This window comes from Microtus ochrogaster, unplaced genomic scaffold, assembly GCF_000317375.1.
Source record: "Microtus ochrogaster isolate Prairie Vole_2 unplaced genomic scaffold, MicOch1.0 UNK58, whole genome shotgun sequence".
NCBI lineage: Eukaryota > Metazoa > Chordata > Mammalia > Rodentia > Cricetidae > Microtus > Microtus ochrogaster.
In genome coordinates, this window is record NW_004949156.1 from 1,138,658 (window position 1) to 1,165,132 (window position 26,475).

Sequence of the window (26,475 nt, forward strand, 5' to 3'; positions counted from 1 at the left end):
TGAAGAGAGAAAGTAAAAATTAAATTATTAGAATCAACGCATTGGAACATGCCTACTACATATCAAAACGGAAACCTATGCATGACATAACTTAGAAACTGAACACCTCACTATTTCTTACAGAGAGCCATGCTGGCACCTTGCCGTTTCCACAGTGGTTCCTGTTTCCCATTCAACCTCATGTTTATCTGTGATAATTAGTAATTTCTGTGTTAATCTAAAAGGATCTGGTTGCACTTCATAACCATCTTCATCCTTATCCAGGTTTTTCCATTGACATTTCAGAAGTCTGTTTTCTAACCTTTACATTGCAGAAAACAAAATAATTATGAATCATTCCCTTGAGAGACACAAATGTCCATATAAAGGAGTTAATGGCCTTTCTACCTGGGCACTTAGTGCTGATGCTTTTAAACAATGTATTTCTTATTAAGGAAATGGAATAACTTTTACTAGGAACTGTTACAATTTCAGTGTGATTCCAATGTCATTCCACCAATACAATGTGTAAAAATGTGTCTAATACAGAAGGTTTTTAGATTTTTTACATAGTAAGTAACAAACATTCCCCTGTTAACGTACACATTTCAGTACAGATTACCCTGTTCTTCAGGTGTTAAGATCATCACTCATAGACTAAGACTTTCGCCTCCCCACAGGAAATTGTGGTTTTAGTATATTTTAATGGCCATTTTTAAAAGCTGAAGGGGCTGGGTATGGTGGCACACACTTTTAGTCTTCATGCTTGGAAGACAGAAGCAGGTAAATCTCTGTGAGTTTAAAATCAGTCCAGTCTGCATGTTGACTTCCAGGCTAGCCAGGTTTATATACCGAGACTCTGTCTGAAAAATATTAAAACCAGAAGTCCTGCTTTGTAGGATAAAGCAAGATGGTTGCTTTGCATTTGAAGGCCAGCTTGGGCTATAGGAAGACCCTGTCCTAAACCTAAACGCTAAGTTCAAATTATTCCTCTGTTGGTGACCCTCTCCCTCTTGGGAGTTCTTTTTTTTAATTTTTTTCTGAATAAATCTACATTTCCTCTGCTAAAAATCTTAGTGACTATCTTGCTATATTTCATCTGAGTGCAATTCAAGAGCCTTCTATTCTCTGTAAATGGTAGACGTTAGTTGCCAGGTATTCAGGTTGATCTGAGGATAATGCCATCCTTATTTCGAATGTACAGACCAGCTTCCATTTGAAATCAAAAGAAATATAAGGGCTATAGATGTGGGTATTACAAACAATGTTTTTATACAAAAACAGTGAGCACCAGACAGGGAAATAATACCTCCCAGGTCAAGCAAGTCCAACAGGGAGTCAACTCAGTGATGCTGTCCTTGTGAACAGACATTACATTACATAAACTGTTCTCCTAAGTGAGGGAGTTTGTCCCTTAGATGTCATTCGTTGGAACATTTGGTTGTCATGCATCATGTTAAAGATCCATAAATGCCAACTCGATGGGGTAGCTATGATGCATGATATTCTACTCTGCATATCTGCATAGCGTTCTGTTCAATAGATCCTCATGATGCATCACATCAGAGACGGCTGCTTTCAAACTTCAGAAACAGCCAAAATCCCCATGGGAGCCTTCCAAAGTCTCTGCAACAAGGACTAAAATACCATGAGAGCAGAAAGTCTTCCTAGGCTGACAAAATACCTTCCTCCCTAAATAAAAGTATCTATCATGTAGTAGGTACAAAGGATGAATGTACTCGCATGATTTAGTTTATCTTCTCATTGTAAAAAGTAAAGAATGCCTTGCTGCTTGAAACATAGGATTTAGAATCTAGCAGCATTCTACTGGTCATGTCACATTGTCATTCCAGATTTTGTGTTGAGTAACATAATGTGGTAATTAAGAATATGCACTCTGAAGAAACCAAATCCAAATATATATCCCAGGTTACATTTTTACCTATAGAATTTTGGCACAATTTAAAACCTGCAAGTTTAGTCTCTCAAAGGTAAAATGAGGATGCTCTAAGTACAGGTTTCATAGGGTCATTGTGTAGGAGACAGATTAATGTATGTGTGGGTGATGCTTATCAAGGCATCATGTACCAAGGAACTAGAACATGATGCTGTAACACTAATGCATCCTAGTGTGATAGCCTATCTGGGCTTCTAATAAAGAAGAAAGTACCATAAATGAGTGATAACAAACAACAGAAATCTAGTTCTGTCACATTTGGGGGTGAAGATGTCCAAGTTTAAGTGACTAGCAAATATGTCTGGTAACTATTGCCTCTTGCTACTTCCTCACCTAATCAAAGGGGCTAGCTTCATGTCTGAGGATTCTTTGAGAGGGACACTGTCTTGGCTACAATTTATTGCTGCAACAAAATGCCATGACTAAGGACAACTTCCAGAAGTAGTTTATTGGGTGCTTAAAGTTTCTGAGGCGCCGGGCGGTGATGGCACACACCTTTAATCCCAGCATTCGGGAGGCAGAGGCAGGCGGATCTCTGGGAGTTCGAGGCCAGCCTGGTCTACAAGAGCTAGTTCCGGGACAGATACCAAAGCTACAGAGAAACCCTGTCTCGAAAAAAAAAAAGTTTCGGAGGGCAAGCCTACGACCATCATGGCCGGTCACATGGCAGCAGGAAGGTATAGTCCTGGAGAAGTAGCTGAGAGCTTGCATCCCATCTGCAAACAAGAGTCAGAGAGAGCTATCTTGGAATGGGATGGTCTTTGGAAACCACAAAGCCCAACCCCATGGACACACCTTCTCCAACAAGACCTCCTAATCTGCCTCAAACGGTTCCACCAACTGAGGGCCAAGCATTCAAATATATGCGTCTCTAGCGGCCATTCTCATCCAAAGCACCACAGGCACTGATTTCAAAATTTACATTTCAAACAGGCCTATTCCCTAATATTGCCAGAGAGATTACAGTCTATATGCACTAGTGATATTATATTAGCTTTTTAACAAATGAACACTTTCAGATTGTAGAGTGAACCTCACTGACATTACACCCAAAACAGAGTAAGATGTCTTACAGTTCCAAGATGTCTAGAATTCTTTGATTTATTTTTTTTAAAGATTTTTTTTATTGAGAAAAAAAATTTCCGCCTCCTCCCAGCCTCCCACTCCTCCCACCCTCCCCCCACTCCTCTCCCCCTCCCTCTCGAGTCTGAAGAACAGTCAGGGTTTCCTGCCCTGTAGAAAGTCCAAAGTCCTCCCCCCTCCATCCTGGTCTAGGAGGGTGAACATCCAAACTGGCTAGGCCCCCACAAAACCAGAACAAGAAGTAGGATCAAAACCCAGTGCCATTGTCCTTGGCTTCTCAACAACCCTTATTGTCCACCATATTCAGAGAGTCCGGGTTTATTCCCTGCTTTTCCAGTCACAATCCAGCTGGCCTTGGTGAGCTCCCAATAGATCAGCCCCACTGTCTCCGTGGGTGGGTGCACCCCTCTTGGTCCTGACTTCCTTGCTCATCTTCTCCCTCCTTCTGTTCCTCATTGGGACTTTGGGAGCTCAGTCCAGTGTTCCAGTGTGGGTCTCTGTCTCTATCTCCATCCATCGCCAGATGAAGGTTCTATGGTGATATGCAAAATATTCATCAGTATAGCAATAGCAATAAGACAACATAAAGGGATCAAGGGGATTCAAATTGGGAAGGAAGAGGTTAAACTTTCATTATTTGCAGATGATATGATAGTGTACATAAGCGACCCCAAAACCTCCACCAAAGAACTCCTAAAGCTGATAAACACCTTTAGTAATGTGGCAGGATACAAGATCAACTCCAAAAAATCAGTTGCCCTCCTATACACAAAGGATATGGAAGCAGAGAGGGAAATCAGAGAAGCATCACCTTTCATGATAGCCACAAATAGCATAAAATATCTTGGGGTAACTCTAACCAAGGAAGTGAAAGATCTATTTGACAAGAACTTTAAGGAATTGAAGAAAGAAATTGAAGAGGATACCAGAAAGTGGAAAGATCTCCCTTGCTCTTGGATTGGGAGGATCAACATAGTAAAAAAGGCAATTCTACCGAAGGCAATTTATAGATTCAATGCAATCCCATCAAGGTCCCATCAAAATTCTTCACAGATCTTGAGAGGACAATAATCAACTTTATATGGAAAAATAAAAAACCCAGGATAGCCAAAACAGTCTTATATAATAAAGGAACTTCTGGAAGCATTACCATCCCTGATTTATTTTTTTATCTTCTAATTCATAGATACTTCGGGGAGAAATTGCACCTCTTAAAGAGAATGTCAATCATGTCAATGACCTTGCTCGCCAGCTTACCACTTTGAGCATTCAGCTCTCACCTTATAACCTCAGCACTCTGGAAGATCTGAACACCCGATGGAAGCTTCTGCAGGTAGGCATGCTCTGGCCTCCTTGGCATAGGATAATGACGTGTACATAAAGTTTGTTTGTAAGGAGCAACAAAGGTTATTCTCTTTTCCACGTGTAATGATGTATCCTCTTAATTTCAGCACGTCAAGGTGGAGCCAGGCAAATCTCTGTGAATTTCTGGCCAGCCTGTTCTACATAGCAAGTTTCAGCCTAGTATGGCTTGTAATCGCATGAATGACAGTGGTGAACCACAATGGAGGCACTGAATTGGTAGTGGACAATTCATTTGTGCTGGTATTGCTAGAATTCTGAAAACATCCTTTCCTTTGAAATTCTAATTGAAACAAGAATCAATAGTATGGTATTAAATTGTCTTACGAACAAGTATCACTATCATCAATCCACACATAGAAGTAGGTTTTTTATAGGTTTGTATAGTAAATATAGGGAATAGGTATGTGGCCCAGGTGTCATTTACTTGCTGTGGCATCTTAGACAGTTTAGTGAATCTTTCTGTGTTTTAGTCTTTCCTCTAGAAGACAAGATAATATAAGTTTCTACATTGATGATTTTTGTTATGATAAATATGTCACAACAATAAGTATAATTAGTCATTGGAACAGAACTTGGGCTACAGTACCCTATACATTCTCAATCTCAGTGTTATTACAGTTTTTACTGTGATTATAATACATAGATTTGGGGATCTGATTAATTAGCTGTGTGTCTTTTGTGTCATTTAACCTCTGTGGTTGTCAGTACCTTCATCTCCAACATAAATACAATAATGTTGAATGAGCTGATTCACATAGTTCTTAGAATAGCATTGGTCTTTACAATAGGAACATAGAAATGGATATAGAGGTAAGGTATATTTCCTCTACAAAGGACGCTGTGTTATGCCTCCAAACTATAAAACTTGTTTAGTCATAAAATTAGAGACTCATTTTTCCTTTTCCAATTTCACAGGATACAGATTATATACTCCTGAGACTTGAAAGAAAACTAGGTTTGAAAGAATTTAGTGTCAAAGTTTTAATAGGGAAAATGATAAGCCAGGTTATTCTGTCACCAATGGTCTATTTGAGAGTGTGAAGAGTCCAGTTGAAGAATTACTAGATTGTTATTAAAAAACAAGTTTCAAATTCCAGACCCCTTGAGATCTTACATAATTTAATTCTAGTATGATGAATAATCTTGAGATATTTGTGTCATTGACTAAGGCGAAACAATACCAATAAACGACTCTGTGCCTCTATATGTCCATTGACCTCATGATAGCTCAGTACTATTAAAACCATATCAGTTTCATCCTTAAAATATCTTTCATTTAAAGAACATATAATTAAATTAATGAGTGACCAAAGGCAACCAGTGGTCAAATTTGTACTATTCAAGCACCCTTAGAATAAATTTTCAATTTTCTTGTAAAACGTTGAGTGCTACATTTGTGTTTTAGAATGTAGTACACGATTTGTGACAGCTACTTGCAAATTTTTTACTGAGGTCAAAAGACTATGAAAGATAGGAAAATCTCTTGCAAATCAATACTACACGGGCCAGACATAGTGATGTACCCTTTAATTCTAGCATTTGAGAGGCAGAGGTAGACAGTCTCTGAAAATTCCAGGCCAGTCTGGTATACATTGTGATTTTTTCTGGACAGCCAGAGCTACATGCTGAGACTCTTGTCTCAAAAATAAAAAGCAAACAAATAATCAACTCTATAAGTAGTAGAATCCTTACTCAGAATGTCCGGAGGTATAGCCACAGCACCACAACAAAGACTTTATGATCCAGTCTAGTTATACTATTTATTTATTTGTAAAACATGCACTAATGGTTTAATTCTTGCACAAGGACTTGATTGCAATCCCATGCAGATATATGACAGGAGATGGTGGGCTATAGCAAACAATCGTACAGTCTTCAGTGGGTTAATATGTGAACATCTATAAACTATAATTCTTATTTTTTGAAATTAAACATTATAGTTTGTCTAAGGCTACCTCCAGTTTGTTTCTATGATCCTTTATCTGGATATCAGGAAGAGAGCATACATGATAAAACTGAGCAATGATGATGCTTCTTTTATTCATATCGTTATATATATATATATATATATACATGGCTAGTTGCAATTGCAATACTTCTTCCATAACTCTAAACCTGTTATCTGGATGCCATATAGACGTAGACTTCTCATATTAAATAACTTAGTCAATTTTTGGCTCGTGCTTCTCTTGTAAGTTGAAAATTTAATTCCTTCATTTTTGAGCAATCACCTTAAAGATATCCGTAGAAAATTTTTCTAGCAGAAAGATGATGAGCCCTTGATTTCCGTTCACAAGAAACTGAGTGAAGTCAATCACATACTTCATTTACTTTGACCAATATTCTAACCAATCTGCTACATAATCATAGCTAGTTATAACAGTGAGTCATTTTTCAGAAAGGGAACAAGGCAAATAAAGATAACTGTCCAGGTTAATGAGACTTCATGAGTTCAGTCTCTCTGACATTCAAAGGAAGCCTAATCTCTGTTGATTATTGTCAGCAAGTGTGTCATGCTTCATTTCTGTTGCTCATCGGTGTCATAGCTGAGTGGGACTGTTGGTTGCATCCTTTCTTTGGAAGTTTGAGTGAAAAATTTGGTGCCGTGCAATCTTGTTCTCAGGGTGCAGAGGGTTTCAGATCATTACAGATCAGGTTCTCCAAGTCTTATGTCTAAAGTGTCTTCTGAAAACAGGAGAAATGGTCTTCCTCGGGGAAGATTCCTCAGTTGGTTATCTAATACCAAGTCCTCAGCCCTGAGATCAAATACATATAAAGTAATATTAGAGGGATTTAGGAAATTGCATTAATGTGTTTAGGAATATATACTTATGTGTATGTGCTGTGTGTATGTGTGGGCAACAATATTAAAAGAGGACATAAATTTTGAGAGGACAAGTTGGGAATAAAATGAATTGGAAGGGTTGGAGAGATGGAAGGAGAAAGTGATATAATTATATAAAATTTTCAAAAAATAAAAAATAAAATAAAACAGTGCACATTGTAAAAGTGGATATTGCTATCAAAAGATTGCATTCATTTGTGGAATGAAGAACTCAGTTATATTATGTGTATTCTACATTTAAAAGAATGCATATAAAATTGGGGCATTAGCTAGCTTCTCTGTTGAAAAACTTGCATTACGGTCATGATAGCAGCGTAAGTATACAAAACAAAGAATTTAATTACTTATGGTGCTTTATCTGTTGACAAATATTGCATTAAAACTAGATACAAGTTGACATTTCTCTCTGATAAGACAAAGAAAAGGTGAAAACACAGCAGAAGTAGTAGAAAGGCATATATAGATGTGAGAAAGGGAAAGAAGTCCTAAATTTGAGAAAAGTGATGCAAGAGAAGGAGTGGAATTACATGCTGTCTGACTTTACCTTTCTTGACATTAGACTATCCTGGGTTTAGTTACTTGACAAATTCATTTTGCTTCAGAAAGAAAGCCATACTTGTATGTCAGCTGTATATAAGATCAGTGAAAATGGTTGAGACATATAAGACAGACAAGTGTCACCATCAATAGCAGGATAAGATCTAGTCATAATTTACCTCGACATAGAAATAGTAAACAAAGAGGCTTCCGAATTTATTTGGAAGCCAGAAATAGAAGTAGAAGACATCCATTTCCTTGTTTTAGATTTTCTGTTGGCATGAAATCTCGTGTCCTCCCTCCCAGTGTGCATTGGTACTACATGGACTATTCTCAGGGGGTTAAAGGTGTTGCTTTATTAAGCGTCCTCAGATACATCCTCACAATCCTTACAGCATTCTTCTTTCTGTGTTATGAGTACATGTTATGACTATTCACTTTCATAAGCAAGGAAACTGAGCCCTACAAACCTGACATGACTGCAGTCACATCCTGTGGAAGGTGTCACAAGATCTGAATCCGATCCTCAGAACTGTCCTGTCATATCTCCTTGCCTTAAAGACCCATGAAACTTGGGATTAACCAAGTCATACTCTAAATCTGTTTTGGACAATAAAGGTGTGAAATGCTTGATTTTTTTTCAAACCTACTCTCTTTATAAAATAATTCTTGGATACAATAAATTTGAAAGCTGCTTTTAACAAACCAGTGGATTAAAACCAGTTCTGTGTACCCTTCAAAATCACACTTCTTTCAAATCTAAAATTTGAAAGCAAGCTATTCCTTGTTGCCTTTACAACTTAGCAACTACATTAAAATCGAATCGAAGATATTTTAATAAGTCAACTCTTAAAGTAAAACCAATCCTCATATTTAGTCAAGTACAAATGTGTATCAAAAGTCAAAAGGAAAGAAAGTTAAAACAAGAATCCTTTTCAATTTTGAAGTAATGCCATGACATTGAGTGGCATGGCCATTTTTCTTATTCATCATGAAAGGGAGTAGTCTACAATCTCTGCACTCAGGAATAAATCCATGCATGACAACGAAAGGAAGAAAATACGCTCTTACATAAAGAATACATGCTATATTAAACATAAGGTATTATAGACTGTGAAAACATATTAAATTAAATATTATTAAGGCATTTCTAGGCACAAAGTTCTTTCAATATGTTAAAGAACCATGCTGGTAATGGTGTATATTTTAAAAGATTTGCTCACGTTCCTCTGATAACACGCATACATAGTTGTTCTCCTCCTGCACACCACTGTAGTCATGTTCTAGGAACATTCTAGGCACTCGCATCCTGCATTGCCACGTGTGCTTTCATTCTTTCATTTCTTTTCATTGGATTACCTCCGAGTAAGCATACTATATACTGAGGAGTCATGGTCATAATCCTACTCGGTCGATAACAGACCAAAAAGTCTTTTCATACATACAAAAAGATGTGTGTTCTGTTATTCTCCCCGGATAGTCCATTGTCTTTCAACTTCTCCATGCCATAAACAGGCAGGAATACTTGAGTGGCTTCATTTGTTCAGTGACACTAAACAAATTATTGAAATTTCAAAAATGAAAACCAGGCTGGGGAAATAGGTCAGTGGCTGTTTTTGCTTTCTATGTGGATATGACAACATGAATTCAGATACCTAGAACCTGTATAAAGGCCTGACACAAGAGCAATTATCTGAAATTCCATCTCTTCTAAGACAAGATGGGAGTTGGAAACAAAGGGCATGTGCAGAAGCAGGCAGGCCAACAAGCCTCATATATCTAGGGGCAAAAACCAAGAGATCTTGTCTCAAAGTGGAAGATCATGTTTCACACCCAAGATTGGACTCTTATTTCTATACGTGTGTTATGTTACTCAAACATCCACATGGGCACCCCAAAATATGTACACATGTGCACACAAGTCACACACACAAACTCACACACACAAACTCACACACACACAACTCAACTAACTAAAATGTATGCTTATTTGGGGTGACGTAGATTTTCTAAGCATATCTTCTTTCTCTGTGTGTTCTTATCATCGTTGAATATGTTGGCAGATCTTAACATTTTCCTCACACTTTTTTTCTGTAATAATTTTATACTAATTCGTTTGCATTGTGGAGTCTTTTCTAAGCAGGGAGCCTAGATGAGCTGCACCATCTGCTCTTGCTAATGGCATAGGCCCTGTTGCTTTGAACTTAAACTGAGGATGCCCAGCCTGCTCACTTCAGCATCACTAAGGAGCGATTCTACTGCTAGATCTGCCTAGCGTATCCTTCTTTGATTTATTTCTTTAGCAACACCTAAAATGGTTTAAGATTGAACCAGAGAACACAATCTGAGAGTATTCTCCATGGAAATATAATTTTCTGTATCCTTGGTTCTCAAAATTTAGTGAGCATCATAATTACTCAGAAGGCTAATTAAAACAATTTGCTCGGTCCCCTCACCCAAAGTTTTGAATTGACTAGGACTTTGGTGGAATTCGAGATTCGGCATTCCTAACAAATTCCCAAATGAGGTTGGTATTGCTGTTCCAGGGACCATACTTTGAGAACCATTGTCCTACATTTAGCACATGTCAGGTACTCAAGCTTAAGATGTGAAAATAAATGTATGTCTTCAAAATGTTAGACACCTTGAGCGTTTCAACTCTAACTAGAGAGGTTAAGCATAGCATCAGGGAGAAAGTTCTGTGCTAGAGAAGTTGCAGTACCATGGAACCATGGAGACCAGGCACTTAACTTTCCTTTGGACTGGAGGAGGACGGTAAAGAGAGACTTGAACAACACAGGGAATCTTTTAATAAAGTACAAGCAACATTATCTGCTACTGAATGAGTTTATATTTACTCTGTTTCACACTGCACTGTCTAAACTACGTTTTCCAATGTGGTGGCATATCAAGCTGTTGGAACCTTGAATTCATCCAGTCCACGTAGGGACATGTTACAGTGTTACACACATTCAGTTTTCCAGGACTTTGTACAAAAATTGAAATTTCTAAAATGTATTTTATACTGATTACACGTAGAACTGAGAATATTTTACAAATTTCGTTAATTAAATTATGTCATCATAAATTATTTACCTCATTTATTCTTTATGATTATTCAAATTTGGATATTTTTCTTTAATATGGAGTCTGCACACCATGTCAAACAGAACAACTGACAATGTTGTTTCCTTTGACATTTTAAATGTGCTTATTAGAACGTTTAATATTACTTATGTAGCATTCACTCTCATTGCAGTGGACAACACTGGTCTACAAAATAGTTTTCACAACCTGGATAAATAGAAGGTTTAGAGCAAAAGTTTACACTTCAGCAGTCTCAATAAGCCAGGCTTAATATCCAGACCCGTACGAAAGAGAAAAGGAATGGTGATTTTTTTTTTCAGTGTGACTACATTTGGAAAAAGAACAAATATAGGGGTACAGTGACCCTTAGTCCTTCTTCTGGGTACAGGAGTTTTAAGTTTCAATAGGGAGGTATGCACAATTAAGCCAGGCAGGTTAAGGTGTAATTCCATCCATCACTTCTTTGGTCCTAGAAGATGATAAAAAAAAAAAAAAAGTCCTTGCAAATTTATTTGGAAAAGTTCTTGGGGGAGTAGTTGGTTTGCAAGAGATAATTACATCTGTTTCAGAGGTGGAGAAGAAGATGTCCTGTGAGGTTGTAGTGTTCTGGAAATGGGAGGAGACTCATCTGGAAAGGTTACTAATAATTGTTAGGGAAAAATCCTAACACTGGTGGCTCGGCCGGTGCAAAGCAATCCAATTAGGTCAGCTTAAAGCGAATTAAATGCCCATGTTTTATTAAGTAGCGGCGCTCTCAGGTGGCCTAGAGCATGGCAGGGGAAACAGAAAAGCGAGGAGCACTGCAAACCCGGAACCCTGTGTTCTTCCGATGGGAGACGACTTAAATATCCTGCGGGAGTGGTCCTGACCCTCCCCTGGGGAGGGGTCAAGACCTGGCATGCTGGGATTGGGAGTCCAGACCAATGCAACTCTCAGGCCAGGGGCCTGGGATGGATGTCAGGGGCTCGGGTTATGCTAATGAGAAATCTCCTCCATAGGCTCAGGGGTCTGAACACTTGGTCCCCAGTTGGTGATGCAGTTTAGAGAGGATATGCTAGAGGAAGTATGCCACTGGCTTTGAGAGTTCATAACTTCAACCCATTTCCAGTTCACTGACTGTTTTTTGTTAGCAGTGGAAGATGTGAATCTTCTTGCTACAGACACCTGCTGCCATGCCCTACCCCCAATATGGATTCTTCCCCTGGTAACATGAACACAAATAAACTCTTCTTTAAGTTGCCTAGACCATGGTGTTTTATCACAGGAATAGAAAAGTAATTAATAAAACCTACTTTTGTGCTTTGAGCCAAAGGAGACAAAAAGATACAAAATGAAATTACTGTTGCTGGGATTTCATTCCTGATTGTGGTTACTCAGTAGTCCCAAGTGAGGAGTCAAAGCTTTCCTGTGAAAGCCACCAATTGTCCCTTTCACTAGCAGGGCTAAAAGTCACCTAGAGAAATAATGAGAACACCCACCCGAGACTCAGTTCATCTTCCAAGAACTCCGTGATTCTGTATTTCTCTGAGGCTTTCAGGGGATACTGTTTCTCTATGACGATGGATAGCAAGAATCCCTCTCAAACTATGGATTATTTAATCTTACAGAGAAGCATAAAAATATATTTTGACATCAAGTGGTGCCTGTATCTTGAATATAAAATTGTCTTACTCATATACCACTCTTTATGAAGAAAGCACTCGTGTTACTAACACAAATTTTAAGCAGCTTGTCACTTTTTATCTATTTAAAGATGCTAAATGATACTTCTGTAATGTGATGATCCTGCTATCTTGAGAATGTTAGCGAAGGATTTTCATGGTTAAAAAAAATGAAAGCTACCCTTCCACCTCAACTATCGAAACAATATGCAAGAAAAATAGCCCCGATACATTCTAACTGATAATTTGCTCTTCTAAATGATTTGGATTGCAGAGGCAAGCCTGGTGCGCCTGCTGACAGTTTTAAAAATGTTGACGGTAAAGGAAATGAAAATAACAAAGAAGACGGAAGAATGTGTTTGTTTTAGAAAAGGTTAGGTCAGGAAGGATTTGTTGGTATTAAGAGCAGAATGACCCATGAAAAAAAGGACAATTAAGTTCTATGAAAACATCTTTTCAGTAAAGAGATAACAATCCTTTATGCTTGACCTCAACTTTGTTAAAGAAAAAAAAACAGGAAGAATTGAACAAGACCCTTTAAAGAGTTAAAGAAGGGTGTAAATCTGACCATTTAGGAGAGTGACGTGCCCGTGCCGAGGTCAAGGCACATGGTCAAGCTTCAGAACATGTGTTTTCTAAGGCTTTTACAAGTGCTGTACTTTATTCAAGAGGAACCTGCTGTTGAAATTGGTCAGGTATCCTCGAAAGTAACACAGCACATATGTTCCAGAATCTGCCCTACGTGTTCTAAAAGAAGACATGATTCTCAACTTCATTCTCCATTTTGTCTTTAAAGCCTTGGGATGCGTGAGACTTTAGGGCAAAAACTGAATGATGTGGCAGGAAGTGTGACAAAAATTAAATTGCGTGAAGGACAAATGAGAATAAAAGACATCGGCAATCAAAGAAATCTTCGTGGAGCTGTAGAGAATGAAAGGCAGATTCGTTTTTTTTTAAAGAAATTTTGTAGTGTGAACTTGAATCACTATGGAGTGTTACTTAGAACACTTGATGACTTAGATCTTTATGCATACTACTTAATGTCTAATTTATTTTAATCAAGAATTCATTTTGCTAATTCTGAAATTAGTGATTACAGTAATAAGCATTCTGTTATTATTTTAAGTAAAATATGTCCCTATTAAATATATTTACACAGCAAATTCATTTCCTTATGCATTCATGTTCTACATTCCTGACGTCTTAAATTCCTTATTAAAAGTTTTACATATACATGTGTATATACATAAGGGGCTGTATTTCTGAGTATATAAACTTTCAATAGTGTCCCTATCTGTCACTTGGTTCGAGCTAATGCTTGCCCTTGACTTTCATTTCTCAGTGCTTTATTCTTTGTGCCCTTCTCTCTGCAGTCTGACCTTTTCTGTCCTGGAGTTTGACCCCAGCTGCCCTTTCTTCTACATTTGTTTGCCCTGGTTGTTTTCCTCATGGCTTTTCCCATTCCCACTGCCCTGCTGTGTGTGAAACACTCCACCAGCAGCTGCTCCCAGTTCCCATGCTACGTCATGGCCAACATTCAAAGAGCTGCTGTTCTCACATTTCCACTAGCAAGACATCCCCGCCTCCGCCTCCACTGCGCATTCCTAGGGAAAGGAGAAAGGGGCCTTTTTCAGGCCACATGAATAGCTGCGTGTTAAAGGCAACTCTGTTGGGAGGGTAGAGAGAAGCTATTTTGGAAGATAAATGCCACAAAGTGGAGTCCCAATTATTATAATTGATACTACTTCTTTATTTTTTTAAATATTCTACAATGACCTTAAAATAATGATTTTATGGCATAAATCATCCTATTGCCTAATGTATCAATTTAATAAGGTACTAACAATACACTGCAAAATAGTAATAAAATGAATTAGAAAATGATTATTGTATTAGAAATAGAGCTTTTAAACAGTCATGCTTATTTGGCCAATGAATTATCACATTATAAATTAGAAAAAATTGTTGCTAATATTATGCATTATTGAAATTAGTAATGAGCAAATACCAGGCACTACGGCAAGCCACTTTCTCATCTGAACACTTTTACTTACGCTAGTGTCTCTATGTCTCATGATGAGTCTACGGTGTGCCTACTGTTCTGATCTTGATTTTAGAATTGAGAAACTTGTCAAACTCCGTAAGTGGAAGAGTCAGGGCATGAATCCAGGGAATCTGGCTGGTGAGCCTGTCAAAACTAGTAACAGTACTGCATGGCTAATATGGCTATTGCATGAAAAAAAAACAAGAAAAAAAGTAAAGGACTGTATCTAGTTATGGTGAAGGAGAAAGTTTATTGCAGATAAAATGAGGAGTGTAGGTACAGTCAGGGACAACTGGGAGAGGCCAGCCTGAGCTGGGCCATATGTAGGAAGGGGAGGAGAGAGGGGAGAGAGGGAAACCAGATGTAGCAGCCAGCAGGCCAAAGGTACAAAAAAAGCAGGTAACCAAAATGTCTAGATTATATAGGGCAGGGCCTCTGAGTGAAGGGCAGCCCAGCCTTTGGGCTGGAGAGTTCAGCATAGAGGACGGGGTATGCCAGCCATACCCTGTAACAGGTAGAGTCTGAGATGCTGGGAGAACCTCTTGGACAGGTCCATTTTGATATGTTAAATAGGCACCTCAGTCATCTGCCCTAGGTTCGAAACTTAAAAGTATGGGTTAGCAAGGCAATACTTCCTTGTAATTTATAATATAAACTTATATTTGTCACCTTGGGAAGAATTAGCTGTGCCAGAATATTTGTGTAGTTCATACAATATTCTGGGCTCCAGCTCCAGGAGTGGAAAGAAAGAGCATTAAAGCGATAGGACTCTTACATGACTCAGCTCATCATCTTGGAAATATTCTGCATGACCCAGAGCCTCAATAGGTCACAGATTTAAAAGCACAACCACTGTCTGTAGGCTCGGCTGAATTTAATGACCCTGTTCTTTCTTAAATGAATAGCCCTTAATTCAGTGATTCAGTCAATGGATTTTATCTGCTATTTACTCTTTGCCAAAGTGTATATATGGATAGCGACAAAAAAAAAAACCCTCATAGAGGTTAAACTTTGGTGGAAAAATCAGACATTAATTCTTTTAATCCCTCTTATAATCATTATGAATTTTAATAATTGTATTGAAAGAAAATGGAGGATAGTACTAGATCATATAATAAAGATGAGAGCAAGAAAACAAAAGAGTAAGACTGAGAAAAAGTGAGACAGAGAGAGAGAGAGAGAGAGAGAGAGAGAGAGAGAGAGAGAGAGAGAGAGAGAGAGAGATATTTGGGGGTGAGAGTGGAAAGCAGGAACAGGTGAGCATAACACCCTCCCAGAAAGCAGCCATCAAACCATAGCCTAAGGAATGAAGATAAGTTAACTGTGTATCTTGCATATTCATTTGCAACTGCTATTTTCTGTGGCCTGAAGCTTAGGGCTATCACGACAAATAGAGTAGTATAATCCCTGTTTGTAAATTTAATAACTAGAAATCATTTGAAGTAATTAAGTCACATCCAAGGAAGATTTCCTTCCATTATGACAGATAGCATCCTGCTTGCTTTCTCCACGGCATCTATGAAAATCTATTTCTATACATTTGTTTTCTGATGAAATGAAACTCTATCTTCTCAATCTGAATGTAAGCTCCGTGAAGGCAGAAGCCTATATGGTTAAGTTTATTGACACAAAACATTTTTCTTTAGTATAAATGGATCCAAAACATATCTTACAAATGTGTAAATGCATGAAACTAAGTAAAAATTCTGGGCTAGTGAGATCAGCAGGTAAAACTATCTGCTCCCAGGAGTGATACCTGAGTTCAAGGCCTGGAACCCAACAGTTGACCCAACTTGTCCCCTGTCCTTCACACACAGATGCTATAAATATAAATAGTAAATATGCTATTTAGCACTGGAAAAATACATAGAAAGTTATAACGTGGTGGGGGGGGTGAGGGATAAGATTGTGCCTTGAAAACTTCATAATCATGTCTAGATTTATGTTCTAATTTGCTCACCAGCACTAAAAAACTTGTAAGAAAGCATAGAGCTGTTTTGAAATGACACATAGCACACTTATCTTTTTACCTTTACTCTCTGGTAAACACGGCCCACTGATGTCCTACAGCTTTGTTGGCAACTAATAATGTGTAGGCTTAAAAAATACATGGAATATATTTTGTTACCATCTGAGGAAACTTAAATTGGATAGTTTCCCCTCTGCTTCTTAAAATAGTCATCTGGAAGCATAGTTAATATATTGCCATCGAGAGTCAACAGTTTGATAGTCATATGTTTAGGTCCTAGAAATCATCACCATTAGCGTATTCAAATTAGGGAATATACCCTTTATCCCAAGTTTCCTCGTGCCTATAGCAAAACTTACAACCCTCCCCTGGCCTCCAGGCAATTGCTAATCAATTTTCTTAGATTGCAAATTAATTTACATGTCCTAGTTTCGTGTGAATGAGATATCACCATACACTTTCGGCTTCTCCTTCAGCCAGCATAATTGTCATGAATTTCACTCAGCGTGTTCTCGATAGCAACAGTTAATTGCTTTTTAATGCTGAGTAGCTGTCTCTGGTATGGTTTTTACACCTGTTTCTTTTTCCTGATACTGTTTAGTAGACTTTTGAGTTGTTTCTAGAGTCAAGCTTCTTTTAGTTCCATTTTGCTGTGTTGTGCCAAAACACCTAAGAAGAGCCCCTTAAGAAATCAAGGGCTTCTCTTGGTTTACAGTGCGATATGGAAGGCTTGGCGACAGGAGTGGGAGGTGGCCCATCGCTTTGTAGTTACCTTCAGGGAGCAGAAAGAGGGGAATGCTGGTGCTCAGTTAGCCTGCCTTTTCCCTTTCCATGTAGTACAGGACCAAAGGACATGAGATGGTCACACATTCAAAATTGGTCTTCCTTCCTCATCTTCCCTTGGGAAAACTCTGATAAGCACAATCAGAATGTAGGGGAATCCAAACCCAGATAAGTTAACAATGTCTACCCATCACAGGACTGTCACAAATAAGGCTGAAATGAACATCCATGTGAAAGACTTGCTATAAATATTTACTCCATTCCTCTTTGAAAAATGCCCAGGGAAAGAACAGCAACAAAAGGTATGTCAGATATATATATAAACTTAGGAACCCATAGAACTGTTTTCTGGGGGAAAAAAAAAAGTTAGGATAGTTCACTATACTTCCTATTGCTCTGCATCATCCCTCAAGTTTTAACATCGTTTAACATCCCAGTCGTTTGAACTGTAGCCATTGTTGTGCCGGACTCTTCCTGGGAAGATGCAGTACACACCACACATATGCAAGCATGCATCTACTCCTCCCATCAAGGGAGCCCACAACAGACAAAAGTAGTGATTGCCAATGTCCAAAGTACTGAAACAATGAGTTTTGTTTTGTTTTTTAACTCGGGTTAGTAACAGGACTATAGACGAGGGTCACTTGTATTAAGCAGGGGTAGCCCCAAAGCAGCTGTATCACCAGAAAGCCCATATGAGCACAGGTGATGACTCCAGAAAACTGGAATCCTCGAACTCTCTTTGCATCCGGTATGAAGCTCAACAGCCCCAACATCTCTTCCTGGATTTGGGTGCTCATAGTCTTTACCTTCAGCATGTATTCGCTCCCTTTTTCATACTTCTGATTGGGGTCTTCAGCAATCTTTCAAGCTTCTGTGCTTTCCAATTCAGAGGACCTTTTTCGTTACTTCCCGTTTACCACCTGAAGCTGCTGAGCCCCCTCCTCCTTCTGGGGGCAAATGTCGCAGTTCGGAGGAATATGATATAGAACAATCGTTTTATTGGGTTTAAACAGACCCTTCTTTGATGAGTAATTAGATGTAGCTACTCTAACCGTCCTAAGACTGTTGTGCTATAATTTTTCCATCTTGCTATCTCTAAACTTTTTGTCTCTTTATAATTAATGTGCATATTTTATGGGCAACATATAATTGAAGATTGTTGTTTTAAAATCTCATCTGACAATCTTTTAATTGGCTATATTTACACCATTTATATTTTCAGTTTTTATTGATATTGTTAGATGTAAATCTCTTTTCCATCAAGCTGTATGTTTTCTCTTTATCCCATATGTTCTTTGTTTACTCATGAATCCTTTTCTGTCTTTTAAATAAATGAAGTACTTCTGTGAATGCATTTTACACCTTCTGCTGAAATATTAATGCTAGCTGTTTTGTTTTGTTGTTTTGTTTTACTTCTTGCTTTAAGGTTTATACTATACATCTTTAGCTTGTCATCTTGCATCTTTGACTAATGTTGACCTCTGTTTTCGAGAAAGCTGGCTGTTTTGTCATTTGTGTAGCTGCTTTAAGCCTTCCAGTATACATCTTTAGCTTATCAGCACATATTAGACCTCTTTACATAGAGTACCTACTACATTTCCATTTCACCTTTGTCAAAGTATGTACTCTTATTTAATATTAGATTTCAAGGTTTAGCGGAATTAGATTAGCTCTCATTCTGTACATAATTACTTCCAGTGGCCGAGCAAGATCTCTGTTTGTCTTCGTAATGCCACATGAATCGTGACATTTCCATACTGCCTGATGGGCAGTAGCTATTCCTTCCTGTATTTTATTGATGCTAGATCCTATTAACCCTGATATTTTCTATCGATTTCTAAAATATTCCATAGCTTCTTCATCAATCTACTAATCAAGCTTTCTAAATATAGTCTCTCCCTCTCCCTCCCCCCTCTCATTTCCGTAGTCCTTCTAAAACATCATTTCTATTTCCTGCCTAGTTTTTCTTCCTTGTTCTCTGATCTAGAAATTCTCACGGTAGTGACATTAAAAAAATAAATAAATTAGGCTTCCTCTTCTGACTACAACATCTTTCTTGGGTGACTTCCCTTCCATGGATCTTTCCCATTGCCCTATAATCTATAATTATATGTTTTATTACATTTGATGAATTCTGAAAATAGGGTAAATTGATCCTTATTACTAGATCTTGTTTGGTAACAGAGGTCCTAAATTAGTCTTTGAAGCATTAGACTTTTGCTTTTAAATCTGGGGATGATGTGAAGATCACTGGAAGAAAACAGGGAATTGGTTCTAATGTACAGTACTCCAGACACAGAGTATGTTGTACTCGCTTGACAGTTTAACACAAACTTTGTTTTTCTTTCATACCAATGGGCATTGCCTTCTGTTGATTCCTTCATGTGTTCTGTCGGGTGACATTTAGGACCTTGCCTTTGCAGTCAAGCTGGATAAGCCTTAGGCCATAGTGTGTATGGAAAAACATCTGGTAAGGACCTACAGCCAAACCTCTAGAGCAAGTCACTCCCAGTGTTGAGCTAACCAACAGTTCAGCCATTGAGTCTGTTTTTAAAAGAATCAGAGCAATGTGTTTCACTGTTAAAGTATCCAATAATTCCAAAATACTTTTAAAAATTCTATTCTGGTGGCTAGGGAGACAGTTCACTGGTTAAGAATACTTGTTAAAATGGAAAGACCTAAATTTGAATCCCCAGTACCCATGTAAAAAGCCAGAAATGATTGTTCATGCCAATAATCCCAGAACTGGGTACAAAGACAAGTGAATCCTGAGATTTCACGGCCAGCCAGCCTAACCAAAGGGGCAAGCTTCAAGTTCAGTAATAGACCCGGTCTCAGAAAGTAAGGTGAGCACTGACACACAAAGGTACTGAAGGTCTTCACCTGGCCTCTGCCAGGTACACATGTTCACATACTCATATGTAAGCATCACAGACAAACATGCACATGTACACATGCTTACACTTACAGTTCTGTTTAAATTTCAAAAGACCTCCTTTAGTGACCATACCCAAGTTTGATTTTAGGAAAGAGACAGCCTGTTACCACCTATCCATTCAGAAATTTTGTTTCTGAATTTACAAATCCAACTTGTGGCTTTATGAGGATACCACCTGATCATTTCTAGTTTGTGTAGCTAATTAATAATAGAACTAGGGCTAGAAATACACTCTTTCTTCTTGCATGCCTTTTAGTTTTATTTGAAAAGGGCATTCATCATTCTAAGTGTTCCATAGTCTTAAGACATTTTTAAAAGTTACTTATCCACTTCCTACCTGTCTTGCAAAGTCCATGTGAAACAATGAGAAAAGGTCAGGGAAAGAACCTCAGAAGCTATTAAAGGCTATTAAAATGTTAAGTTGTATTATTAGAACTGCAGTTTATCACAGCTAACCCTTTCTAAACTGGCCCACTCTTCTGAACTGGAATCTGCCGCATCTTTTCTAATATGCTTGCTCTTCTCCTTTAAGAATTTAATCCTTTCTGCCCTTCTGGGTCATAAAAAGTTCTATGTTTCTCTCTAGTCAATTGATATTTTATAGTAATATTTAGTGTCCCACTAAATATATGCTGAATAAAATTGCATCACATTCCATCCTAGACATATGGACTAAAAAACCACTCTGATCTTCAAATGGCAAAGGCAATGTTAAAGGTTATCTATGGTACCTTTGGTATTTTATTTTGACAATGAATATGTTTTCATCTGTCTTATGTTCAACTGATACATCTTCTCTGCCTGCCTTTGTTAGAATTGAAGAGGCTCTCAGATTGATACAATAGTTTCTGTCAACATGTGTGTATCCTAACAAAATAAAAGAGATGCCCGAGCATGATCATGCTTTTAAAATGAAGCAGATACACAGAAAGACACAGAGACAGATGGACAAAGGGAAACACACTGACCCACAGACATTTTTAGCATTCTTATTCTTTGAATTGTGGCTTATATTTGTTTACTAATCATGTGCCTTAAAATTGCTAAATATTACCTTCTATTTCCGTTAATAAATATTAATTTAAGAACCTTTGTTCTTTCTTTCGTAATTCAGAAGACTGAAGTATAGGTAAGTCGCAATATGTTGCACTTAGGAAATACCAAAATATTTTGAATTGCTTCAGATTAGTCAGGGTTACCAATTCATAAGTTTAACTTTCTCCTCAGACATTTAAATGTCAGGAGCAATAGATTATCCATGGAGGTATCATGATGGGAGCCTTCTTGTCCTTCAGAATTCTAATGTGAATCTTTCTGAAGTAAGTCATTCATTGATCATTCTTCGTAGTATATATTAGTCCCATACCTAAAATACTCTGTTTTTACAGTTATGTTTTCCTGTTATGAATGCTACCTACTTTGTATTGGCTGAGCAAACTCGCTTTAATCCTATTTTTCTCTAAGAATGACTTTGGTGGTCCTTTTGATTCTGTGTAGACGTGATGCTTACTGGGCTCAATTCCCAGGCTTTTCCCCTTCCTACACTAAAGGGTTTCTCTACCGGCCATCAGAGTCTGTCTTGGGGAAAGTAGTTTTTCTTTTTGATGCTAGGCCTAATGGAGAACTGTAGAGTTCCAGGAGTGGGATACATTAGTTTTCCATTTTTGTCACTCTGCACACACACACACACACACACACACACACACACACACACACACATACACACACACACTTCTCTCTCTTACTGGCAAAGGCAGGGTTGGTGAGTATGTACTCCCCTCTATATAAATATGTGCTTGCTAAGAGAGTAGGTAATTTTTTACTAGTCTACAAAATTTATTTTTCCATTTTTTATTTTAAATACTGACCACAGTTTCCCTTCCCTGACAGTGACATGCTTTCTGTTTTTAATTTTATTAAACCTTTATTGTATATATATATATGACCAAATTTAACAAGACCCAAAGTCCGTATATCTCAATGAACTAAAAATTGTGGTTTGGAATTGTTTTGTCTGAATTGGTATCCTAATTAGAGCCACTTATGCATCATAGTAAGAACCACTGGGCACTTGGCTCTTATGCATAATATTCCTTCATGCTTCTATGCTTTTAAAGTTTTTTACTACTTAAAAATCGCCATTATATGCACATCTCAGTGAGGTATTGAAATATGAAATAAAACAATCACCAAAATGGTGACCCACTAAAGTAATATTAACAGAGTAAGCATCCTATGTAAGCAGATTTTTGCATCTCTGCCTAGAAATAGTCAGTGACACACTTTTGCTTGGTATGCTAGATAAGTTTATATCAACTTGACATGTGCAAAAGTCATATGAGAGGAAGGAACACCAATTAAGAAAATGCTTCCCTAAGGTTGGGCTACATGCAGCCTGTATGTAGGACAATTTTTTAATTAGTGATTGATGCGGGAGGGTCCAGCCCATTGTGAGTGGTGCCGTCTCTGGGCTGGTTCTTCAGGGTTCTATAGAAGTGACCTGTTCCATGCAGATGAGCCATACTTTGCACCTTGCACCAACTCCTAATACTGCTTTATTTTATGAATCCATCAAGAGATAAGTCCAGCCATCAAGTTAGAGTCCTCATCAGCTAATCATCTTTGGAAATGTCTCATGACCACACACAGAGTTACGCTTTACGAATCTCTTAGATATTTCTCAGTCTAGTCAAATTGACAAGATTAGCCATGCACAGCAGATGAGAAAAATGTCTAGGACATCAACTCCAGTTTAATCATCAGATCGTTCTAGCTGCAGCTATCATTTACCTGAGCAGTGGTGATGAACTTTCACTTGAATGAATTATGTTGTAGATTTATGTGTTAAACAACAAAAGGAGTATATGCTCTTTTATTTTATTTTTCTGTTATTTCATTTCTGAATTGAATCCTTTGCTATGATTCAAACTATAATGTCATCCACATCACCCCACTAGCTGGTACAATTGTCTGATAATCTCAGTCATAATCCTGGATTTGTTCTCTGAAACACAGCAAAAAGCATATATTCTTCATTGGTTTCCTACTTATGATTATATATATTCAGCAAAAACAAGTAAAGCAATCGAGGCAGTATTTGAACAATGCTTTTATCTGGAAATAAATTTTGTATGAAATTCACTATTTTTCAATAAGTACATTATGTTCGAGGCTGTATTTGGCAGCAGAAACAAAGTTTGTTTCAGACCTTCAAAAGTGATTGATACAAACCTGGTCACAGTGGTGATGGTCCCAGATGCAAGTCACTTCTAAGACCAGCTTGGCCAACTTAGTGAGACTGTCTCTAAAAAGAAGCAAATGTAAGAGGAGAGATGAATCACAAGTGAATGATAATATCAGAAGGGATGCGCTGAAGATCCTAGGCAGTCAAACAATATTGCTAATATATAGAAAAGCAGACTGTCTTGGTCAGGGATGGCATTTGAGCATAGATTTGAGCAATGAGTTCAATTGCAAAAGGTAGAAGGTAAAAGGTGATTTCTGGAAAGAAACAAAATAAACAAAAACCCAAGGGTCTTGAAAGCACTTCCATGACCTGGAATATTTAGAAACCTGACAAAATCGGGGTGGAAAGTTTCTTTTAGTGAGGGTCGCAGATGTAAAGGAGTGAATAGCAAGTGAAATGGGTGTAATTAGGAGAGATGAGAAACAATTGGACATTTGACACAATTCTTTTTTGGACTCTGTGTGTATCACTCAGAAAGAAACTCCTTCACTAAAATAGTTTTTACCTTTTTATTCTATTTGGCCAAGTAAACAGGAAGCTGAAAATCTTTAGTGCAAAATATTTGTTCAACCTGAAAGAACACTGGTGATTTCACACCATTTAAAGTAAATATTTTAAAGTTCTCAATTATTTCTATTTGAGTGAGCACAATGTTTTTAGAAGTTGAAAATATATGTTTAGTTTTTAACAGACAAATTGCTCCTGCTTTCATGGCAGCCTCACAGGACAGCAAGAGGTTCAAGTTCAGAAGGTAGGAATCTGACTCCGAGAATACAGCAAAAACACTTAGAGAATGCATAATTATTCTTGTAATTCTTTGAGAGGGTTGCAAAATGCTGGTAGTGTTGATAGTGTCATCAGAAATCATGAATCAAGAACATATCACCCAGATGTAAATCCACAAACCTATAGACACCTAATTTGTGATAAAGAAGCAAGGAATACACAAAATGGCAGCCTACAGAATGGAAAAAGATTTTTTTACCAATCCCACATCTAATAGAGGTATAATATCCAAAATATATAAAGAACTCAAGAAACTAGAAATCAACACACCAAATAGCTCAGTTAAAAATGGGGTACAGATCTAAAGAGAATTCACAACAAAGGCATCTCAAATGGCCAAGAAGCACTTTAAGAAAATGCTCAACATCCTTAGCCATCAAGAAAATGCAAATAAAAATTACTTTGAGATTCCATTTTACACTTCTCAGATGGCTAAGATCAAAAATACAAGTGGCAGTTCTTGCTGGCAAAGATATGGAGCAAGGGGAACTCTCCCCCATTACTGGTGCAAGGTCAAACTAATACAGTCTCTATGGAAATCAGTGTGGTTGTTCCTCGGAAATTGGGAATCTATCCACAACAAGATCCAGCTATACCACTCTTGGGCAAATACTCAAAGGAGGCTCCATCCTACTACAACGACACTTGCTCAGTCATGTTCATTAAAGTTTTATTCTTAATAGCCAGGAAATGGGGAAAAAAACTAGATGTCTCTCAACTGAGGAATGGATCAAGAAAATGTGGTAAATTTATACAATGAAGTACTACTCAGCTGTTAAAAATGACATCATGAAATTTGCAGGAAATGGATGGATCTAGAAAAGACCACCCTGAGTAAGGTAACCCAGATCCAAAAAAACCAACATGGAATGCATTCTCTTATAAGTACATATTAGCTGTTAAATAATGGATAGTCTTGTTACAATCCATAGATCCAGAGAGGCTAAGTAACAAGAAGGGCTCCACTGGGGGTGGGGAGATATGGACCGCCCTAGCAAGAGGAAATAAAATAGATTTGGTGGATACACTGGAGGCAGTTGAGAATGGGAACAGGAAGGGCCTGGCTGGGGTGGGGAGACAGAAAGAGAGTACTAGGAAAGAAGATGAATTGGAAGGGCATTTGGGGATGATGTAGAAGCCTAATGGAGTGGAAACTTGTTGGTTGTGTTTTTACTCTTTAACTCTTTTGTTGTAATATGAGCGGTGGGGCTGCATCCCCAGCACCCCAGCCACCTGGCTAGCTTATGCCCCGAAATAATTACATGGACACTGTATTCTTTTAATCACTGCTTGGCCCATTTCTATCTAGCCTCTTCTAGGCTAACTCTCGCACCTGGACTAGCCCATCTCTAATAATCTGCTCTAGCCCACAAGGTGGCTTACCAGGGAGATTCTAGCCTATGTCCATCCGGGGTCGGAGCTTCATCGTGTGTACCTCAGAGAGCAGAGCTCTCGCCTCTGCCCGCCAGAGTGGAACATCGTGTCTCTCTGAGGCGTCTGCCCCTGAGAGGAGAGCTGTCGAGTCTGACCTCACTTCCTCTTCCTCCCAGCATTCTGTTCTGTTTACTCCTCCCACCTATGTTTTAACCTATCAGGGCAAGCAGCTTCTTTATTTAATTAACCAATGACCTTCCTCCATCACACCCTGAGCACATCTGTAAGGCTGACAGTTTTGTAATATCTTAAATATGACACATATTTCTGAGCGTCTGCTGCTTTGTGTAGACTTTTCCTCAGTTTGGAAGAGCCATTCTTGTCCTCCTGCCACACTAAAACCCGCCCAAACTGCAAAACTCAATTCGGTATCATCTTCTATAGATCCCCTTTTGACATCCTTTCTGATACTCTTCAAGAGAGCACTCCCTTCATGGTGAGTTCTCAGAGCATTTCATTCTGATCTAGATGATACCATTTAACACTCGAAAGTGGTAGGGAGACAATGCATGCAAAGACTCAGGACAGAAGCTGATCAGTAACAGAAGACAACGAGCTGAGGCAGAAGCCCCGAGTTAAAGGCGTCTGCGTCAACAAGCCTTAAAGGGCTAGCAGAAGCTTAAGGATTTGATGTGCCAAAAAAGGGGGAAAACACTTCTTACAAGAACACCAGTCAGAAATGTGGTTAGGACAGGAAAACGTGTAGTCTAGCATCTTTCCTTCAAAGAGGAAGAAATTAGACCCCAAGAAGCAGATT

At 38.2% G+C, this 26,475-nt stretch overlaps 1 protein-coding gene across 1 annotated transcript in view; it reads left to right on the forward strand.

Annotated features, from left to right (window-relative positions):
• The window catches only part of Dmd (dystrophin), a 1,456,297-nt gene that overhangs the window by 1,122,449 nt on the left and 307,373 nt on the right, over positions 1-26,475 (forward strand). Inside the window, exon 47 of the mRNA XM_026777353.1 lies at positions 4,206-4,352. Coding sequence (XP_026633154.1) covers positions 4,206-4,352 — 147 coding nt within the window. The remainder of the gene's footprint in view (positions 1-4,205; positions 4,353-26,475) is intronic.